This window comes from Tenrec ecaudatus, chromosome X (genome assembly GCF_050624435.1).
Source record: "Tenrec ecaudatus isolate mTenEca1 chromosome X, mTenEca1.hap1, whole genome shotgun sequence".
Taxonomy (NCBI): domain Eukaryota; kingdom Metazoa; phylum Chordata; class Mammalia; order Afrosoricida; family Tenrecidae; genus Tenrec; species Tenrec ecaudatus.
In genome coordinates, this window is record NC_134548.1 from 123522309 (window position 1) to 123542758 (window position 20450).

The window sequence follows — 20450 nt, forward strand, 5'->3', positions numbered from 1 at the left end:
AATAACAGTTTCTATGATTTTGTAACAATACTTTTCTACTTACCCTCTTACATACAAAATCAAAAGCCAACATTGTTTTCTTTAGAAAAAGACTGAATATATTCCCCTTGTCAATGGAACCAGATGAGAATGTACTCCCACCACTCCTAGTCACCATTTTATTTAGAATTCCACTGTGAACAGTAAGGCAAGAATGGGAAATTAAGGGCATCCAAACTTTTATTCACATACTATATGATCCTACACACAGAAAATCCTAGAGGCATAACAAGAAAGTGACTGGAACTAATAGAAGAGATCAGTAAAGTAGCAAGGTACAAGATGAACATACAAAAATCAGCCTGGTGCCTCTAATAAAGAGTGTTCTGAAAAGGAAATTAGGAAAACAATGTCAGTTATAATAACCATACCAAAAATGAAATGCTTACAAATAAGCTTAACTAGAGACACGCCAAAACTATAAAACACTATAATAAGAAATCAAAAGAAACCTACGTAAATGGAAATCACACTATATTTATAGATCAGAAGACAACATTAGAAAAGTGTCAATACTCCCCAAAGTGATCGACAGATATAATGCAATCCTAATCCGTAATCCAATGTCATTCTTTGAAGAAAAGGAAAACTGAAATGTCACCTTTGTGAACTGAAAAGAGATCTCAGAAAGGCAAAGAATTACTAAAGAAGAATAACAAAAGGAGAGCCTTCACATTTCCTGATCCACTATATATTCCACTAGATAGCCGTGGCAGTTCAACGGCCTTGAATTGATACAATGAAAACCACAGAGACCAATGGAGCACAGTCAAGAATCCAGACATAGACGCATCCACTTATGGAATAAAATGTGTATAAGTTGTTGCATGGAAAACTAATATGCTAAGCAAACTTTCACCAAAACTATAATAATTATGGAAATGAACGCTATTGATTATTTTTAACTACCCACATGTTGCTTAGGTAGTGAATCCAATGTTTTATTTTGATATTATGTTATTACAGATTAGGAACAAATTCTTGAAGTAGTACAATAGTAAATTCTCATTTAAGAATAAATATTTCATTACAGTAAGATAACAAGAATAAATATTTCATTGCAGTAAGATCACAAGAAATTCATGTCCTAAATCTCATGTTGACTAGTTATTTATTCTGTATCAATTATCATAAAAATATCTTCAAATAACTAAGAGTAATTTTATTGATTTATATCTCTTTTCCTTTATTTTAGAAACTGGATAAACAGTGCCAATGAATGGTTAGAGGTGTTGACATAAGACTATTAAAAATAATTCTCTAGTTCTAAGTTACTGGCAATTAAAATCAGTCAATTAGATATGTAATACTTTCTAGTTATTTCACATCCAGAAAATTACTCAGTCTCTGTGGACTTTAGTTGAATCATCTAAAAATGTGTAAAACTAACACTTCATTAAAAAGTAACAGTATAAAATGAGATAAAATTCTATAAGCTACTGGTACTTAGCAAACAGAATATTAGTTTCTCTTAATTCTTAACTTTCATTAAAAGTTTAAAAAATTTAAAAGAAAGAAAGATGTCCTACTAACAAATAATTTTGCTATTATTCTAGAAGACCCTTGGTCATGGTCCTCTTCATAGGCCTGAAGTCCCCTTAATAATTTCTTCCACTTCACTATTGGTGAGAAGTTAAAAATAAATCATGAGTGAGGAGAACAACTATACTATAATAAATCTTACTAAGGTCTATATAAATGTCACATGATCTTGACAAATGGAACATATATCCAGGGGCAATGTTCCTTGGAGAAATCTTAATCCAATGCTTGTGTCAGCTTGTTGTTTAAAGTGGCTCTAAACACACAGAGAAGGATGTGACCACAAAACTCACCTAAAATGAGGTAATGGAATTACTATCAGAAACCACCACTGTGAATCATTTATTCCCTAAATGGAATTATATGAGGGGCCCACTTATTTTGCAGATATCTAGGTTCTAACCTAAATCCTCAGTCTTTTCCATCTCCTTTAAAATGGGCTGAAGTTAAATTCTATTCCAGATATAAAACATTTGACTTCTTAAGTAGGAGGTAGAATCTGAATGGTGAGCTAGGAAGCTTTGTAGCGAGAATATGGGGCAGCCAAACAGCCTCTTGGTGGCATCGATGGTTATGTGTTGGGCTGCTAACCAAAAGGTCAGTCATTCACATTCAGCTGGAGAAAGATGAGGCTTTCTGAATTCCTAAAAAAGATTTACCACCTCAGGAACCCTATAAAGGGATACTAGGAGTCTGAATTTACTCGGTAGTGGATATGATTTTTTGTTGTTACTGTTTAGTACATTCCTGAATATGGTCTCTAAGACTTTTGTGTTCTACAATGTCATCTTCATTGGTGGTTAAAAATAATTAGATGGAGTCATGACTGGGCGTTTCCTTAATGCTGGCAAGATGCAGAGAACAATGAGCATTTTGCTCATATAATCATTTATACAATGAGTCAGAATACCATAGCTAAAGTAGCTTCATGCTCAGAATTCAAATAATGTCACATTCTCTTAATTCGTTGGAAGTATTTTATATATATATAAATATATCTCTCATAACAGAGCTAGACACTAACTTGATATTTGAATTATATAATAAGAGGGATACCTAAAATGGTTTCAAAGAAACAAAACCAATAGAAAAATGATAGCACTGGTGAAACACAACTTTCCTCTAGTTCTTTGGTGCTTCCTTCAGCCCGCTATCATGACCTCAATTCTACCTTACAAATCACATTAGACCAGCACACTGCTACAGATAAGAACCTGCAACACAGGGAATCCAGGATAGATAAAGCCCGTAGGGCCAACAAGGAAAGTAGGGAGGATTAGGGGAGGGTGGAGGGGAAAGGGGGAATCGATTGCAAGGATCAACTTAGAACCCCCTCCCAGGGAAATGAATAAAGGAAAAGTGGGGGAGGGGCGATGGAGGATGACATAAGATATGAAAAAATAATCTATAACTTAATCAAGGGTTCATGAAGGAGGGTAGGTGGGGGAACAAGGGAAAAGAATTGGGGAGCGGATATCAGGGGCACAAGTGGGAAGAGAATGCTTTGAAAATGATGATGGCTGTATATGTGCAAATGTGGTTGACACACTGGATGAAGGTATGGATTGTAATAAGAGATGTAAGAGCTCCCAATAAAAGTATTTAAAACAAATAACCAAAGACGACCTACAATAGTGGCAAGACATCAAAAACTCATGGATTGAACTCTAGAGATGTTTAGGAGACTGAACTGAGGAAAAATTATCAAACATTTGCATATTTGTAATAAGTGAAAGCTGACTATAAAAATTATTTTAGCCTCTTCTGCTTCCCACTCCACATGCAAGCATCTACAGTTATGATATTTCAAAAGATAAGCTTTATTAACATACTTTCAGATAAAATTAAAATTACCTATAAAATAAAAAAGAGAAACATAATGACCTTTGTATCGTAATCAATGAAGGGCCAAAAACTTAATGCTACAGTAAGCAAAACACTGACTATCTGGTAAAACACCACTGATCAAATATTTATTTAGTACTCATATGTAATCATACTTTTTATTTGCATTATGAACATACCCAGTATATGAATCATCTGTCAATTAACTCCACTTTAGTAAAACCTTCTATTTTTCTAATGGGGTCTAAGTGAGTGCCACCAAGGATCCCTGGAATCCTGGTGACATAATTAATTGGTTATACTTTGAACCCACCAAAACTCGGCAGTAGAAAGGTAAGGCTTTCTGTTTTGGCAAAGATTTACAATCTTGGAAACCCTATATAGGGTTGTTATGAGTTAGAATCAACCAGATAGCAGTAAGCTTGGTTTTGGCTTTTAGTAAGTTCTCGTAGCTGCTCTGGAATTGGCTTGAAGGCCCAAACAAAAGCAGACCAAACTCACTGCCATGGCGTCAATGCCAACTCATGACAACACTATTAGGACAAGATAAAACCGCCCCTTTGAGTTTCTGAGACTGTGCCTCTTTACAGGATTGAAAGTCCTGCCTTTTTCCTGTAGAGCTTCTGGTGGTTTCAAATTGCAGTCCAACACAGAACCACTATGCCACCAGGGCTGTGGTGACTCCATGGCAGTGGTTCCAAAAAAACCCAAAAGTCAAACTCACTGTTATCGAGTGGATGGTGACTCATAGAAACCCTATAGGACAGAGTAGAACTGGCCCTGTGGGTTTCCGAGGTTGTAACTCTTTAAGGGAGTAGAAAGTCTCACCTTATTTAACATGAGTAGTTGGTGGGTTTGAACTGCTGACCTAATGGTTAGCAGTTAACTCATTACGCCACCAGGGCCCTTTGAAGGCAATGGGTAGTTAGTTCCAAATGGATACAAAGGGAATTTACCATGTTTGAATTTTATTGAATCTGAAGCTTCTATGTATGAAATGCTAACAAGATAATTAATAAGAGCACCTGTTTTGGAAAAACTGGTTTCAACTCCAAATCAATTCTTAATAGACAACTGGTGAAATCTGCTCTAAAGAAGGTGCATAATATATGTAACACCACATATGATATTGATAGAGAAAATATTTAAATATGCTGTCATAATGTTTGAATTTGCTTACTCAGTGTTATGTTACTGCTATACGCCAGTTTAGCATTTTTCCTAAATCAATGCCCACCTCCCCTGCCCTTCTAAAATTAAATGATAAAAATAGAAAAAATTGAGTACTTGGGTAAAGATTTTCAAAGATGTCTGGTTGAGATGTAGAGAACAATTTCACAATAAATGGCTGCTGGGAAGTCTGATCAATAGCATGAAGCCAGCGAAATGTCCAAAAGTCTTCACGTTTTTCTACACGGATCAAATATTAAAATAAAAAGGTCACTGTTAAGCACATGTGAACACACTGAAATACATTCCATGACTTTCAAGTAAAAACCTTACCTTTCTTTCTTAATCGCTGGACTCTTCCTACGTAAACTAAAATCCCAACAATGTCACAGAGATATTTATCAGGCAAATCATTCAGTTCAGCTCTAAAAAAAGCAGAATGTTTATAGAAATATTTGTTTCTTTAAACAATGAAAGAACATTTTATAATTATGACTATGAACATGTTTATCTACAGAATTGTGGCAGCATACAGTTGGGTAGATCTAGAGTGTATTATATTACGTTTCTGAGACTAAGGCTGAAAATTAGTACTGGAGACATCTTACAAGAAAGTACTTTACCTTGTAATAAATTGATGAGTTAATTTTGGCAATCCCCATTGTGATTTCACTTGCTTTTCTGGGATCATGTGTATATTTGTCTGAGGATCTTGAAGGTTCAGGCAGATTTCTGAGAAGGATATACACTTCTTTAATATGACATTTAACATATGCAGAAGAAGAGATGCATAAATTATACACCAAAATCATATGGTGAATACTTGTGAAGCCACTATTAAGCTCAATAAGTAGATCTTCTATTTCCAATATATGTTCACTTATATCTTCATTAAATGTTATGTATGCGTTGAATTTAGTAATTTATCATTTCTTTAAAGAAAACCCAAAGATTTTATCACTTATGCATTTTTCCCAAACAAAATACTATTTCATTTAGTTTACTTTTAAACTTTGTATGAAGAAAACCATACCATATATAGTCTTCTAGGGCTGTTATTTTTACTCAGCATTATGGTCCTAGATCTATTCTATGTTATTTAATATTACAGGTGTTTGTTTTATTCATTTTCTACTGCTGATAGTGTCCCATTAGTCCAGGGAGCCCTGGTGGCATTGTCAGGTAAACATTGGTCTGCCAACTCAAAGATCAATGGTTCCATAAGGGTGTACAACCTCAGAAATTCTATGTAGGGTCACTATGAGTCAGAATTTTCTAGGTAGAGGGAGGGTATGTTGGGTTGAGCATTGGTCAGCTAACTGAAAGATTAGGCTCTGCAGCCTTTCTGCAGGAGATAGCTGAGGTAGTGTGCTTGTGTAACGTTTTAGAGCCTTGAAAACTCTAGGGAGCTTATCTAGTATAATTTGAACATTTTTTGTACACATCTTCCTGATCTCACACACAGGCAAGAATTTTTCTAAACCATACACCTAGGAGTGGATATCCTGAGTTGGAAGGCATACAAATGCTTAACTCTACAAGATAGTCTTAAATTAATTATTTTAAGCAATCTACCTCTTTACATTGCTATTAGTAATGATCCATATCTTCTTGATATTGGGGGATTCTTTAATTTCTTGGTTTCTGTCTATGCAAAATAGCCATTTGTTATTTTTTGTTTGTTTACAATATCCTTATTACTAATTATTTTGAACAGTGTTTCACAGATTTCTGATTCAGACACATGCCCTCTTTGGCGAGATGCCTTTGTGTGATGTCTTTTGTACATTTTCCTATTATTTGTTTGTCACTTTCTTATTTATTGGATTATCACATTTTCCTATTATTTTGATACTAATCCTCTGTGGATCATATATGGGTATACTTCACTTATTGTCAATTCAGGCAATATCTGACCACATATATAAAGGGGCTTCAAAGAGTTAATGGGAAAAGTTCTATTATCCTTTAGATAAATTTTTGAAGCTCCCTTGTCCTATAAGGTTTTGTTTTTTAGTTTTCCAGAGGGGAAACAGTCCTTCTTTTGACCTCTAATGGGTTTAAAGACTCCAAAGCAAGATTCTTGCTGCATTGTAACATACGTGGGATAGAGGCAGGAGGTGAGGCAGAGGATATGGCTCTAAGTATGGAGTCGATGGCTCTATCAGGCAGGCATGTGGGCAGCAGCAGTCATTCACACTGCACCTGTTACTTGGGTGGCCACAAAAGTGGGCAGGGCTGGGCATGTTCACCTCCTATACTGACTGTTCCTCCAGCCTCTGCCCCTATTTCTAGCAGCTTTTAAAGAAACAATGAGGATATCTGGAATTGGACTCCCACAAGATTTTAATAAGGTTTTTGAGCAAAGTCCAACTCATATATCATCCTATTTAATAGAATGTATTATGGATATTACATGATTCATATCTATAACTACAAATATCTTCCCCAGTTTGTGGTTTCCCCATTTTCTTTATGGTATCATTTTAGAAAAAAAGCTGTCACAATTTCAGTATTGTTAGGTTTATGAATCCTTTTTAATAGTTTCTATTTCTTAAGTCTTGCTTGTGATTTTTCACTTTATCCCAATGTTAAAATGATATGTTCTGTAAGTTCTTTTAAAAGTTTTACATATGTCTTTAGATATATTTAATGTGTCTGAAATCAATTTTAATATGGTATGAGATTAGGTAGATGATAACATTTCTCTATGTACAATACGTTGCTTCCTGATTATTTGCTCATATATGGAATACCTGTCATATATTAAAGTTCTCTGTGGCTAGGGTTGTTCTTTAATTCTGTACTGTGATTTATTGGCCAATTTATCTCTATCAATACCAATACGGGCACCCTAGTGGCATAGTGGCTAAGTGTTGAACTGCGTTCTGAAAGGTTGGGAGTTCAAATCTACCAGCAGCTCCTCAGAGAAGGTCTGGGCTTTCTACTCCAGGAGACAGTGGCAGTCTTGGAATTCAAGGGGGAGGTTTCCACCTGGTCCTATAGGGATGCAATGAGTTGGCACTGATTCAATGGCCGTGGATTTTTGAGCAAGCTATACCAATATCACATTGTCCTAAACACTAGACTCATAAAAATGCTTTGGGCACCTGAATATGCTTAGTTTTAGGAAAGAATTTATAATTTAATTCAACTAATAATATATGTTGTAAATTATGCTCATCTTAATAAATTTCATTGCATTTTTCTCAAGGAAGTCTTATCTCTGTTAACTTAATTTTTCATCTTTCTATTGCAAGGTGTAGAGAGATAATGAACTACTTGTACAAAACTATCAAGGTAGTAACTTCAACTAGCTATGAACCATAGCTACAAAATGATCAGAATTTTAAGAAAAATTTTGGCCAAGAAACATATTTCAGAAAACAATGAGCAACTGCTATATTTTCTGAACATTCTCTAAATAATTAAGTTTAATTGATTAGCTAGGGAATTCAGACTATGTAGAAACAGTTTCAATAACAAATATTATCAGCCCAAACAACAGGAACTTGTTGGTTGATCTAATCTGCAATTCTTAAAAAAAACAAAACCCCAAAGTCACATTTACATCTTAAAGCAATCACTTATAATGCTCCCGAAATATGTGGGATGCCAAGCTATTGAAGTCTTTCACTTCAAAATTAATTGATTGAGAAAAGCCCTTTCAAAATGACAATTGGCAGGATTGGAACAGTAATGGTAAGTTAGTTTATTGTACTGTACCAATTGTAAATGTTGTAATTTTGATAAATGCACTCTGGTTATATAATAGGAGGTGCTTCTCCTTAGGAAATGTACACTGAAATATGATTGGAGTATTTCAGAACTTGGGGAAAATATGTACAGTGCATGTATATATGTAAGGGAGAGGGGGAGGGAGAGAGAGAGAGAGAGAGAGAGAGAGAGAGAGAGAGAGAGAGAGAGAGAGAGAGAGAGAGAGAAAAGACGGACAGAGGGAAAATGATAAAGCAGAGGTAAATGTGAACAATTCTAGTCTGGGTCAAATGCATATAGGAGTTCGTTGTGCTATTATTTCAAGTTTTATTACAAAGTTTTACAAGATAGTACCTAACACTGACAGCAAGATAGATTCATCATTAACTTAATACTATGTGATTAAAAACAAGAAAACACAAAAAACTGGAATTGACTCAATGTCAGTGAGTTCTGAGAAGTGGAGCTCATTTATTAATCAACGGCAAATACCTCAGATGATTTTTCTTAATAAATGCTATACTAAGTTAATGTACTTCTTAAACTATGTGACTGGAAATATAAATTTTAAGGATATAAGAATATAATATATTGCCATTTTTAAATCATATATATAAAAGTAAACTCACTGACATCGAGTCAATTCTGACTCATAGTGACCCTATAGGATAGGGTAGATCTATTGTGTGTCTCCCCCAGCCACCGTCACACGAGTTTCTGAGACTATAACTCTTTACAGTAGTCGAAAGTCTCATCTTTCGCCTGTGGAGTGGTGTGGCTGGTCATTTCAAACTGTTGACCTTGTGGTTAGCAGCCCTATGCATGCCACCAGTGTACTCCTTGTGTCACATAGTATTTAGTATTTTTTGTGATTACTGTTCTTTGAAAATTTATACAAACAAAATAGCCATCAAATAGTTTGATTGACTGCTTTACCGATTGTAGAAATTAATTTCATCTGTGCATCCACACGGATCAGCGGCTTCTTGATTGGATAACTCTGCTTAACGGAATAATCTTGAAGCAGAAGAACTGAACCAACGTTTAGACTTTTATACCACTCAGGACACAAAGAATTCCACATAACCACTGAAACCATGCCAGAGCTATCAGCAACATCCAAAAATGCCTAGAAAAGAAGTATGAAAAATACATTTGTTCCTTTTATCCACGCAGATGATATATAAGAAGGCTTAATATTATCTGTGATAATTAAAAATAACATCTAAACTTTAGTAATTTACTTGTCAACTCTGCTAAGTATAGCTAATGTGAAGAAGAGATTTACAAGTCCTAACTTTTGCGTGATGGTAAATACTAAGAACACAGATCAGGTATTTTTCTTGGGTTCTCCCATCATCTTAGCACAGTGCCTTGAACAGAGTAGCCACATAAGTTAGTTGTTAAATTAAAGAAACCAAGTTGCATTTTAGAGATTCAAGTATAGATCCTGACTTCATATGCATTATTTTGAAGTCTTGGGGGAGCCCTACTACTTCTAAGGTTTGTGACAGACATATATTATGAATCGAGTTGTGTCCTCTTCCCACTAGACTCCTCACAAAATGTCTCTGGATCCTCACTTTGATACCTGTGGGTTGAGGTCATATCACAGTAGGATGTGTCTTACACCTAATCACTTTTGAGATATAAAAAGGGCAGATTAGGTACAGAAGCAAGCAAACACAAATGTGGGAAAAATATATGCCAAGTAGAGCTCTCCAAGGAGCTGAGGAAAACCGAGACAAGGGGCTTCCCGCGGAGTGAAAGAAAACAGCGTTCCTGTAGAGGTGGTGCTCTGAATGAGGTTTTCTCACCATTCAAACAGAAAATAAGTTTCTGTTTGTTAAAGCAATCCACTTGTATTTCTGTTACAGCAGAATGCAGAAGATAAACAACAGGTAGATTATGAGCAAAAGCGTGAAAGTAGAAAACAGATTTTTATTAAAAAAACTTTTAGGGAATCTGGCTGGTATAGATTTGGTATAGAGAGTTCAAGAGGGAGGAGATCGGGGAGAGGCAGGGACAACATGATAGCGACACAGGCAGTAGGAAGGAGAAGGGACAAGTGAAGTCCAAATTCAAGGAAGAAAGTATTCCAAAAATGTGGCAGTAAAATCCACAGGAGAATTAATGAACGATGCCTTTTTAGTGATGTGAGAACAGACGTAAGACAATTTTAAAAGAAAGTAAGATACAAAATTGTATACGATTCCCATTTCAGAAAATAATATGACATATAGCAGTCATTCACAGACAATATACAACATATGTGATATGTGATCTACAGATGTGGTGCAAGCTGACTGTACTCAGCTGCTGGAAGGTGAAAATGGCTGGAGAGTCAAACCCACCCAGCAGTGTTGCAGAAGGAAAACCTGCCACTCTGCTTCCATAAAGATTATAGCCAAGAAACCCCCTATGGAGCCCAGTTCTGGTCTGTAATAGATGCGGCTGCCAGGAATCAGAATTGGCTCAAAGGCATTTTTTTTAATACTGTGATATATGTACATACGATATACAAATATATGTGTGTACGTTTATGGATGCATCTGTACACACAAGATAGAGTATACAAATATCAAAATATTAATAGTGGTTCTGAGTAGTAGAGGTTGAGTTAATATATTCTCTGTTTATGGATTTTTGCAGTTTTCCAAATTGTGTCTAACGACAATAATAAAAATGTAATAAAATACTAAAAAGATTATGACTAACATGGGGAAATAATAAAATATTAATGGGGTCACAAATTTACTATGAAAGAATTCCCATCAGCTTTATATGCCACAGTGTCGAGATACAGAAAAAGGGTCAAACAGATTTGACAATGAGAAAGGCACTAGTTGGGAAGCACGGCTTGAAGAAGCCAAAAAATTTCTGTAGAGAAGTGAAAACATCTAGTATAACCAAAGTATCAAAACAAAACAAAAGTATAGTCTACTTTTTCAAGCAGGCTGTCCTAAAGAGAAGTAACAGAGAGTCATGAGGTAAGGCAGCTGTTTTTCTTTTTAAAAATAATTGTATTATTGGCTTTTACAGGTTTTATCACAATACATATATCCAACCATTGTGTCAAGCATTGAGGCAGCTGTTTTTCAAATGTGAGATTAAAGTATGTTTACACTTGTATGGGTAGCACCCGTAGAGAAGAAGTTAAATAAACAGAAAAAAGAGTGAAGAAGATCAGCTATAGCAGAAAACTTAGGGCATCAACACAGAAGTTCTCTTTGTACCAGAAATCATACAGAGAAAAAATAAATCAACATGTTTATATGTATTTCTACTTAGTGATGATGATAACTTATAAAACGTTATTTAAAAACATCCTAATATGGAGTCAGGGATGTACATTATAATCTCTCAACTTTACAGTAGCATATAGTATCTTATTATCACTCATACCTGGTAGGGCTCAATTATATTTTTATTAGGTTTCCCATAGTATCGCAGTTTTGATTTATGCAAGATTCTTACAAGCAGTGCAGGAAAATAACACCTGCTACTCCAGGTCATTTCAAGGTTAGAAAGAGAAATTATTTTCATAGCTAGAATAAAAATAGAAAAATAAATCAGAGTTAAACATCACGGTAATTTCAAAGGACTATTTTATTGTATTTTTAAAGTGCTTATTGGATTAAGATTTGCAGAGCATATCATAGTTCTATACTCAACAATTCAAACCCATTCTGAGTCAACTTGTCCCAAGATTTATTTTAATGGCTAAAAATTACAATAGCAAGATAATACTCAAAACAATGACTTCTTGCCAGCATAGCTAGTCTATATACCTCTCACACATTCCTTTTAGTAATATAAGGCTGGATTTTGGCACACATTGTTAAATATAGAATGCCCTCTATATCTTGCTGTGGGATTATTTCATGGAAGATTTAGATCTAAACTTATCACCCTTAAGGTACTTTGTGAAACCAACCTGATGCCAAACAATAAATTACTCTTCCTAAGCACTTACATATTCAATTTTATAGAATTGTTTCATGGCATATTTAGTTATTTCTCTCCCATTGGTTTCATAGCTATACATTCCCTCTCCCCAAAACATCCCAGCAGTGTTCCTGAGTCTGGGTCCTTTCACTTGCTATTCCCTTTGTCTGAAATGTCTTCCACTACCTCAAGTTCTGCTCAGAAATCACTTTCCCTTTGATCTCCCTAACCAACTTGTTGAAAACTGACCCCTTTACTTATCATCCATCCCACTTAATTTTTCTACATAGCACTCATTTTCTAATATACCATATAGTTTACTTTCAAATGTTTTTATCTTCAAGCCTACTGGCCAAGACAAATGCTACCTAATAGTTATTTATCTACTAAAGCAAACACCATCTCTGTTCACAAAGGTACTATCTAGTCAACATTTTAGCATTAAAACCATACTTGTACAACAAAACCAATGCAAGTCAGAACTCGATGGAACTGCCTTGTTTTTCTAAGCCTTGAACATTTTCTGTCTTTGACAGTGTTTTTCATTTATTAGTAAAAGCAGTTTTACTACTTCTCTATTGCTCTATGTTTGTAAGGGGGAAAAATGAGTTTTCTTTCTTTGGCAGATTTCCTCCTTAAATAGGTTCTGGTTTTTATAGGTTTAACAGTAATTTCTTTTAAATACGATTTTAAATGGTGTTTCACAATTGACCCTCTGGGTTAGGGGTTGGGCTGCTAACCAAAAGGTCAATGGTTCAAACCTGTCAGCTGCTCCACTAGAACAAAAATGAGGCTGTCTGTTCCCACAAAGAGTTCAACTCAGAATTCTCAGATAGAATTTAATTGAGTTGATGGCAGTGGGCTTGAGTTTAGGGTATCATACCCCAAAATATTATTTTCAGCATTATTAAGATGCCTTGTATAATTTTCCTTCTAGATTATCCCAATATATTACAAACCCAGGACCATAAATCCTAATAGTTGATTGAATATATTTGACTTCCTTTTGAATGTAGTCAGACAAATCATGGGTGGTACCATGAGAGATAACTAACTAATTTCAAATCTATCAGACTTGATGATGGGTTGGATATAGACTCCCATAAAAAAGTTAAAGTTATATTTCTTATTGCATCCCACATGATACAAAAGCTGAATGGAATAAAGAGTTAAATGTAAAGCACTGAAATGTCAGAAGAAAATATTGGAATATTTTTCTTCATAATCTTTAGTTAGAGTTGGCCTCCTTAAGCAAGGCTACCAAATGGGGAATCAGAAGGTCACCAGGTTTGATTACACATAAGATAAGTCGTAGGGGTACAAAAAGCAATGCAAACAAAATTTGGAGGAAAAGAACATGACATAAACAAATAATTGGCATTATAAAAGGGGAAGACCAAAGTATTGCTACAAGAGTTCTAGTTCAGACATGAACGGGTTTATTTTTAGTTTTAAAATGTGTCTAAAGATGTCTCTTCCACCAGTGGATGAAAACAGGGCAGTTCTCTCAGTAATACACCTGTCTTAGTTTCCTTAGGTTGCCTTCAAAAACAAAGGTCCAATGAAAGCAGCAGCCTCTGAGGGTATCTGCGGGGCCAGCACATGGACATACGATTTTGTGATAAAATACAGTTTTGATAAGTGAATACATGCTACTCTTTGAAAAATAATTAAAAACACTTTAAAGTTATTATCATATGAAGTCTTCCAGAAGCCATTGAGTCTATTTTAAATCATAGCAACCCTATAAGACAAAATAGAACTGCTCAGTGTTAAATCTTTAAGGCAGCAGAAAGTCTCCTCTTTCTCCCAAGGAGCAGCAAGTGTGTTCAAACTGCTGACCTTGAGGTTAGCAGTTCAGTGCATAACCCACTATGTCACCAGGGCTCCATTCTGGCTCATGGTGACCCAATATAGGGTTTCTGAGCCTGAAAATTGGTGGGGAGTCAATAGCATCATCTTTCCCCCATGGAGTGGCTGGCGAGTTCAAACTGTTGACCTTGCCCCCAGGGCTCAATTCTGACAACCTAAAGATCACTAATGGAGCAGATAGCGTCATATTCGAGATGTTTAGAGGGTGTGAACCACGACTTTTCCATGAGCAACCTAGGGGCTCACCCACAGCTCCACCAAAAATCTTTAACCAAACAGGGGCGATATGAGACAGAGCTATTCAAGTACAGTCAACAAAGATACTCAATTCTAAAAACTAAAATATTGACGTATTAATGAAATCCTGCTTCATCCCATGAGTGAGATAAAATCACTTCATTACTTCATAACCAACTGAAGTGTTCATTTTGCTTTTGAACCACAATCATTTGCTTTAATCATGTATTCCCCCATATAAGGTGATGTATTCTACAATTACATAAATTTTTTAATGACTGACAGATATTGAATGTAGAAAATCATTCTACTACTAAAGAGAGCCTCTAAATTTATTGCTATCAAGTTGATTTAGACTCCTAGAGATCCTATGATACAGAGAATAACGTCTTCTATGAGTTTTCCAAGATCCTAAATCTTTATGTTCTAATTTTCCCTGAGCAATCGCCTAAGTCACAGGGCCACCAGGGCTTCTTAACCCCACGAATCAGTTCCACTCCACACCACAGGGGGCGCCACCAGCCAGGGCTACCTGAGCTTAGTCAAGAACAATATTTAAATCTAAAATTCAAAATGGTGCATATTGCCCAGTAACGGGCTTCTGCTTCATCTCAGGCATGCGATTAAATCACTTTCATTAGTTTACACATGAAAATCTCACTTTTAAGCACAATCTTTTTTGGCCATCTTTCCTACTTACAACGTGATTTAATTTTAATTGTATATATTTGGACTCGTCGTTACAATTTAAAAATATGACTTACTACTCCAGCGCCAGGGCTCCAGTCTTACTGATGGCGACATCCTATATAGGGTTCCCCCGGCTAACAATCATTACAGGAGCAGACAGACAGACAGACAGCCTCCTCTTTGAGGCCGTTAAACCACCCACCTTTCCCTGAGCCAACTGCCGCCACCAGGGCTTCTCAACCCTATGGCGCAGTTCCATGCTCCACCACAAGGGGGCTCCATGAGTCAGGGCTACTCCAGTGCAGTCAACAACAAACAATATTCAAATCTAAAATCCAAAATGGCGAACACTGACCAGTAACGGACTCCAGCTCCATCTCATGCATGCAATTACTTTACACATGAAAATTTGTCTTGGATTTTAAATGCCATCATTTCAGCCATCTTTCTTACTTATAACGTGATTTAACCTTGATTGCATATATTTGGATGATTCGTTACAACTTAAAACCGTGATTGATAGAAAGTAAATGAGGAAAACCGTTCTTCTAAAAGAACCCCCCAAACCTGCAAAACCACTGCTATCAAGTGGATTTCAACTCCTAGCCACCCTAAATGACAGATTAGAACCGCCCCTGTGTATTTCTGAGACTTAATCTTTAGAGGGAGAGAAAACAGCATCGTTTTCCCGTCAAGCGGCAGGGAAGTTTGAACCGCTGACCTTGACACCAGGGCTCCATTCTGAATTATGGGGATCCTACATAGGGTTCTCCAAGCAGGTGTGTTGGAAGCAGCCAACTTTCCCTGAGCTAACTAGCGCCTAACCCACAGCGCCGCCATGGCTCTTCAACCACATGGAGCAGTTCCATTCTGCACCACATTTGGGGGGGGGGGCAGGCGCAGGACAATTTATATGCAGTCAACAATATTCAATTCTAAAAACGAAAATGTGGAACAATACCGAACAGTAACCCATTCCTTCCATCATCCCATTCATTAGGTAGATTCACTTCGATTATGCTATATACAAACGAAATGATCATCTCACTTTTGCAATGCAATCATTCACTTTAATCACCACTTTCCCCCCTTATAATGTGATTTAACTGGAATTGCATGTAGCTTGCCCCATTGAGACAACTTACAAAAATGAATGGCATCCAATAAATATAGAAAATATTTCTTCTACTCAAAAAAATACCTCTCTTCCTAATCATTTCCATCAAGAGGTTTCTGATTCATAGCACGTTTTTTAAAAATCATTTCTAATGGCAACCCTTTATTACAGAGGAGTGCTTCCCCTGATTTTCTAGTCTAAATCTTTATAAATGTTTGAGAAAGACTCGTCTTTCTCCTGTGTATCGATAGGGTGGATTTGAACTGCTGCCAATAAGTCTAGCAGGTCAGTGTAAATCTTACTACTCCAACACCAGGAAAAAAATCGCAATGGTGAATAGTGACTATTAACATACTCTTGCCTCATCTCATGAAAGGCAAAATCACTTTCTTAAGTTCATACCTGAAAATTTCATCATATGTTTAAACACAATCATTTATTTCAACCATCTTGTTTTCTTATAACATGATTTAAGTATAATTGCATCTATTTGGACACGTTTTACAACTTAACATTTGACTGACAGAAAATAAATGGATTAAATCGTCCTGTTACCAAAGGAGAACAAAGGGAGTTAAAATAACCTCCTAAATATCTTCTATCAAGTTGATTCCAAGTCATAAGCCCATTCTATGACAGAGTAGAACTGTCCTTGTGGATTCCTGAGGCTGTAAATCTTTACACAAAAACATCAAGCTTCATCTCTCTCCCTTGGAGCCAATGGGAGGCTTGAACTGCTAACTATGCCACAAGGGCTCCATTTTGACTCCTGGCGACCTACATAATTTCCCTTCTAACTTCATTTAATATAATTCCACACATTTCCACGTATTGTGAAGAAAAATTTTAAAAATGACTTAAAGACAGTAAATGCAGAAAATCTTTCTTCTACTAAAAAACAAATAAAAACTTCCCACAGTACCATCTGGTCAATGCTGACTCAGCAATCCTGTAGGGCAGACTACAACTGTCCCTATGGGCTTCTGAGGCAATAACTTAAAAAAATTTAAAGTTTTATTGCCATATATTTCACAAATGACAGAATCCATTAGCTCAATCCTATTCATAAGTGCTCCACAATCATCAACTTTCGACATTTGTTTCCCTTTTGTTCCCATTTCCATGAGATCCCCAACTCCCCCTAACCTTAGCATTCCCATCAAGAAACCATGCATGCATTCAGTTGTCGGATCAAGATGAACATAAATAACATTGCCTGCGCTTACAATGCATTCTTTCCCACAACTCAAATCCATAAACCCTTCGGCCAATTCTGAGGAGTGGAAATGAACGTTAATTTCCCTGGAGTTAAACGCACAACCCACCAAATGAGGAAACCCGCTTGGAACACCACGCAAAGTTTGCCCTATTTATCACTCCTGAGTTGTTACCAAGAATCCAAAAGCGCCTCCCCGACCCTCCCGCACCTTATTTTCTTCACAGAAAACATTTTTTTAAACCCCTCCATCGTTTCCCTCTAATTACTTACATTTCACATTAATTTCCTCAGCTTGCTTGTTAGTTAACCAGATATCACCATATGGATCTTCGTTGTTCCACAGCGCAAGGTAGTGGCTTTTCACGCCCCTCAAGGGTCTCTCAGGTTTCAGCTTCTGGGCGCGATTTCTGAAGGGAATTTCTACAGAAATCGCTTCCATGTTCCCTCCACAGAGGAGTTTAGCTATCCATAGGATCCCCTGCCCTACCCGTTTCTCATTGTAAAGACACGAGATTCTAGAAATTATCACTTCTTTGCCAGCTTTAAGAATATTGTTATAGACGAGGAAGTTCAGATTGGGGTCTAAGAAACACTTCTCCTGGTACACCCCGTCAGAAATCGTCACGTCAAAGCAGTAATTGGTAAGCCTGGACAGTCCTTCGCGTGGGTCATCCTCTAACAGGTATCTTTGGATGGCCAACACAGCGACAGGCTGTACATCTAACAGATTGATCCACCTGCGAGGTGTGTCAATCGCTTGCTCCAGAACCTTTTGGATCCAGGACCTGGGCTCTAGGGTTTTACACCTTTGGGTCACCCCTTCTGTCACCCCATTCCGTTCTCGTTCACGTTTCTCCTGGTCTGACCCAGCGTGTGAGGAGCCAGAGGAAGACTGGCTGGAATCGCTTGACATTGGGGAAAAATGGGTAGCCATCCTGTTCACCTCAAACTAATTCTCCCGCCCCCTCAGGCTGAGAGAAAAAGAAACCGCGCCTGTTTCTTCGTTTCCATCCAGTGACTGGTTCTCCCGCGCAAATGGCTGACTGGAAAGGCTCCGCCCCTGAGACGTGCTGCGCGCGCCTGCGCACCTCAAAGGCCCCGCCCACTACCCTGCCCAGAACCGCCCTGTCTCGCCCCTGCCCCGTGCTGACCCGGAAGTGCTTGCCCCATATCAGAAGTCTTGTTACTAGGCAAACAGCTACCTCTTCACACAGATTGCTGTCTGAGGCCGGGATAACTTGGGAGCATTGACAGAAGGTAGGGGTCGCCAGAGTCCCTAAAGAATCATGGGAAGGAGAGGAAAGAAGCTGGTGGCGCCCCCTATAGGCAATAGAAAAGAGAAAGCGTCTGAAAGCAGCACGTGGGTGGTCCTAGCTCAGGAGTTAGGGATAGGGCGCCAGCTATGGAAACTAAATTAGAGTTGATGTGTATATAGATCACATGACCTGAGCCTTGTGCACTTTTAAAGAACTAACTAAATAGGATCATTATGAGTTGGTATCACTTGATGGTAGTGAGGTAGACCTACATGGGAGCACATTGACAACAGTAACTGGAAAGAATAGATAAGAAACTTAGGGGGGCAATGAGTTTGTGCGAATGAAGGGGGGTAATTTGGAAAAGAAAGGGGCAAGTGGGTGCCCACCTTCAAGGATGCAGTCAGTTGGTGTCGCTGAATTGTACTTGTGGAAGTTGTTGAATCTGTGCATGTTCTGCTCTATATGTTTGGAATAACAGCCAAATAAAATCAAGTATTTTTAGGAAGAGAATTCAAGAGCTCCTAAAATTGCAAGCTATAAAACACCATTACTATTTAGAACTATTTATTGGTATGGATAAGGATTTATGTCCTGTGTAACCAAAATAAAGTGCAAAAAGTAAACAGGATACACACACACAGACACACATACATGTGATAGCATAGGTCTCCTATAGTATGAACTAAATATGATAATGGATGAACAACCTTCAGGACAGTCTGTAACACAGACGGACTTGAGGAAACATTGGCTGCTATTATTATTAGCATTAGCACAATTGCCTGTAGTGGCCTCCTGAGTGCACGGATGGATGGAGCAGATAAGTGCAAATGAAAAAAATTGTAAAACTGACTTAGTAAAAAGTAAATGGGTTAAACTTCTTAAATATAGTCTCTCTCTCCATATATACATACACACATATGCAATACTTAGCTTAATATACCACTGGGATACACTATTTCTGAAGGAATTAAACTAGATGCATGAATAGATTGACTGCAGAGCATTTCCAAGCCTGAGCTTTTGACTGAAAAGTTGAAGGTATCTTTTTCCTGTGCAGCATCAGACACCTTATATAGAGAATGAATGTAAACTGAAATAAAAACTGGTCAGGATAGTCAGAATTAAGAATAAAACATTTATGATATATACCTAGATTTGTCAGCGTACATCAAACCAAAAACCAAACCCACTGCTATCAAGTAAATGTTGACTCATAGTGACCCTATAGGACAGGATAATATTGTCCCTGTGGATTTCTGCGACTGTAACTCTTTACAGGAGTAGAAAGCCTCATATTTCTCCCATATAGTGGCTGGTGGTTTTGAACTTCTTAACCTTACAGTTAGCAATCTAATGACTAACCACTACCTAATACCTTGTACTTAAAAAAAAAACCATCCAACCTTTTAAGGGATGTAGTATTTAATATACATTTAATCTATGTATTCCATGTATTAATATATGTATTCCATCTCTCTAAGATCCTGACTAGCACAGTGGTTAAGTGCTGAGCTGCTAACCCAAATATCTGAGGTTTGAATCATCCATCAGATCTCTCCCCACCCCTCCTGGAGAAAGTTGTGTCAGAAGGTTTCCATAAATATTTATAGCCTTAGAAATGTTAGGGGGGCAGTTACACTCTATCCTATAGGATTTCTGTAAATCAGAAATGAGGGATGGTAATGAGTTATGCCATCTCTCCAACTAATGGTTTCTCAGCCTTGCCACTCTTGATGTTTACAGGCTAGAAATATTTATGTTGTGTGCCATGTTGAAAATTGTATGATATTTA

At 37.1% G+C, this 20450-nt stretch overlaps 1 protein-coding gene across 1 annotated transcript in view; it reads right to left on the minus strand.

Moving 5' to 3' along the window:
* RADX (RPA1 related single stranded DNA binding protein, X-linked) overlaps positions 1-18309 on the minus strand; it is a 55354-nt gene extending 37045 nt beyond the window's left edge. Inside the window, exons 1-6 of the mRNA XM_075538445.1 lie at positions 17667-18309; positions 11719-11861; positions 9250-9442; positions 5220-5328; positions 4930-5021; positions 4714-4836 (exon numbers count right to left, since the gene is read on the minus strand). Of these exons, the coding sequence (XP_075394560.1) occupies positions 4714-4836; positions 4930-5021; positions 5220-5328; positions 9250-9442; positions 11719-11861; positions 17667-18309 (1303 nt within the window). The remainder of the gene's footprint in view (positions 1-4713; positions 4837-4929; positions 5022-5219; positions 5329-9249; positions 9443-11718; positions 11862-17666) is intronic.
* Positions 18310-20450: the final 2141 nt, after the last annotated feature.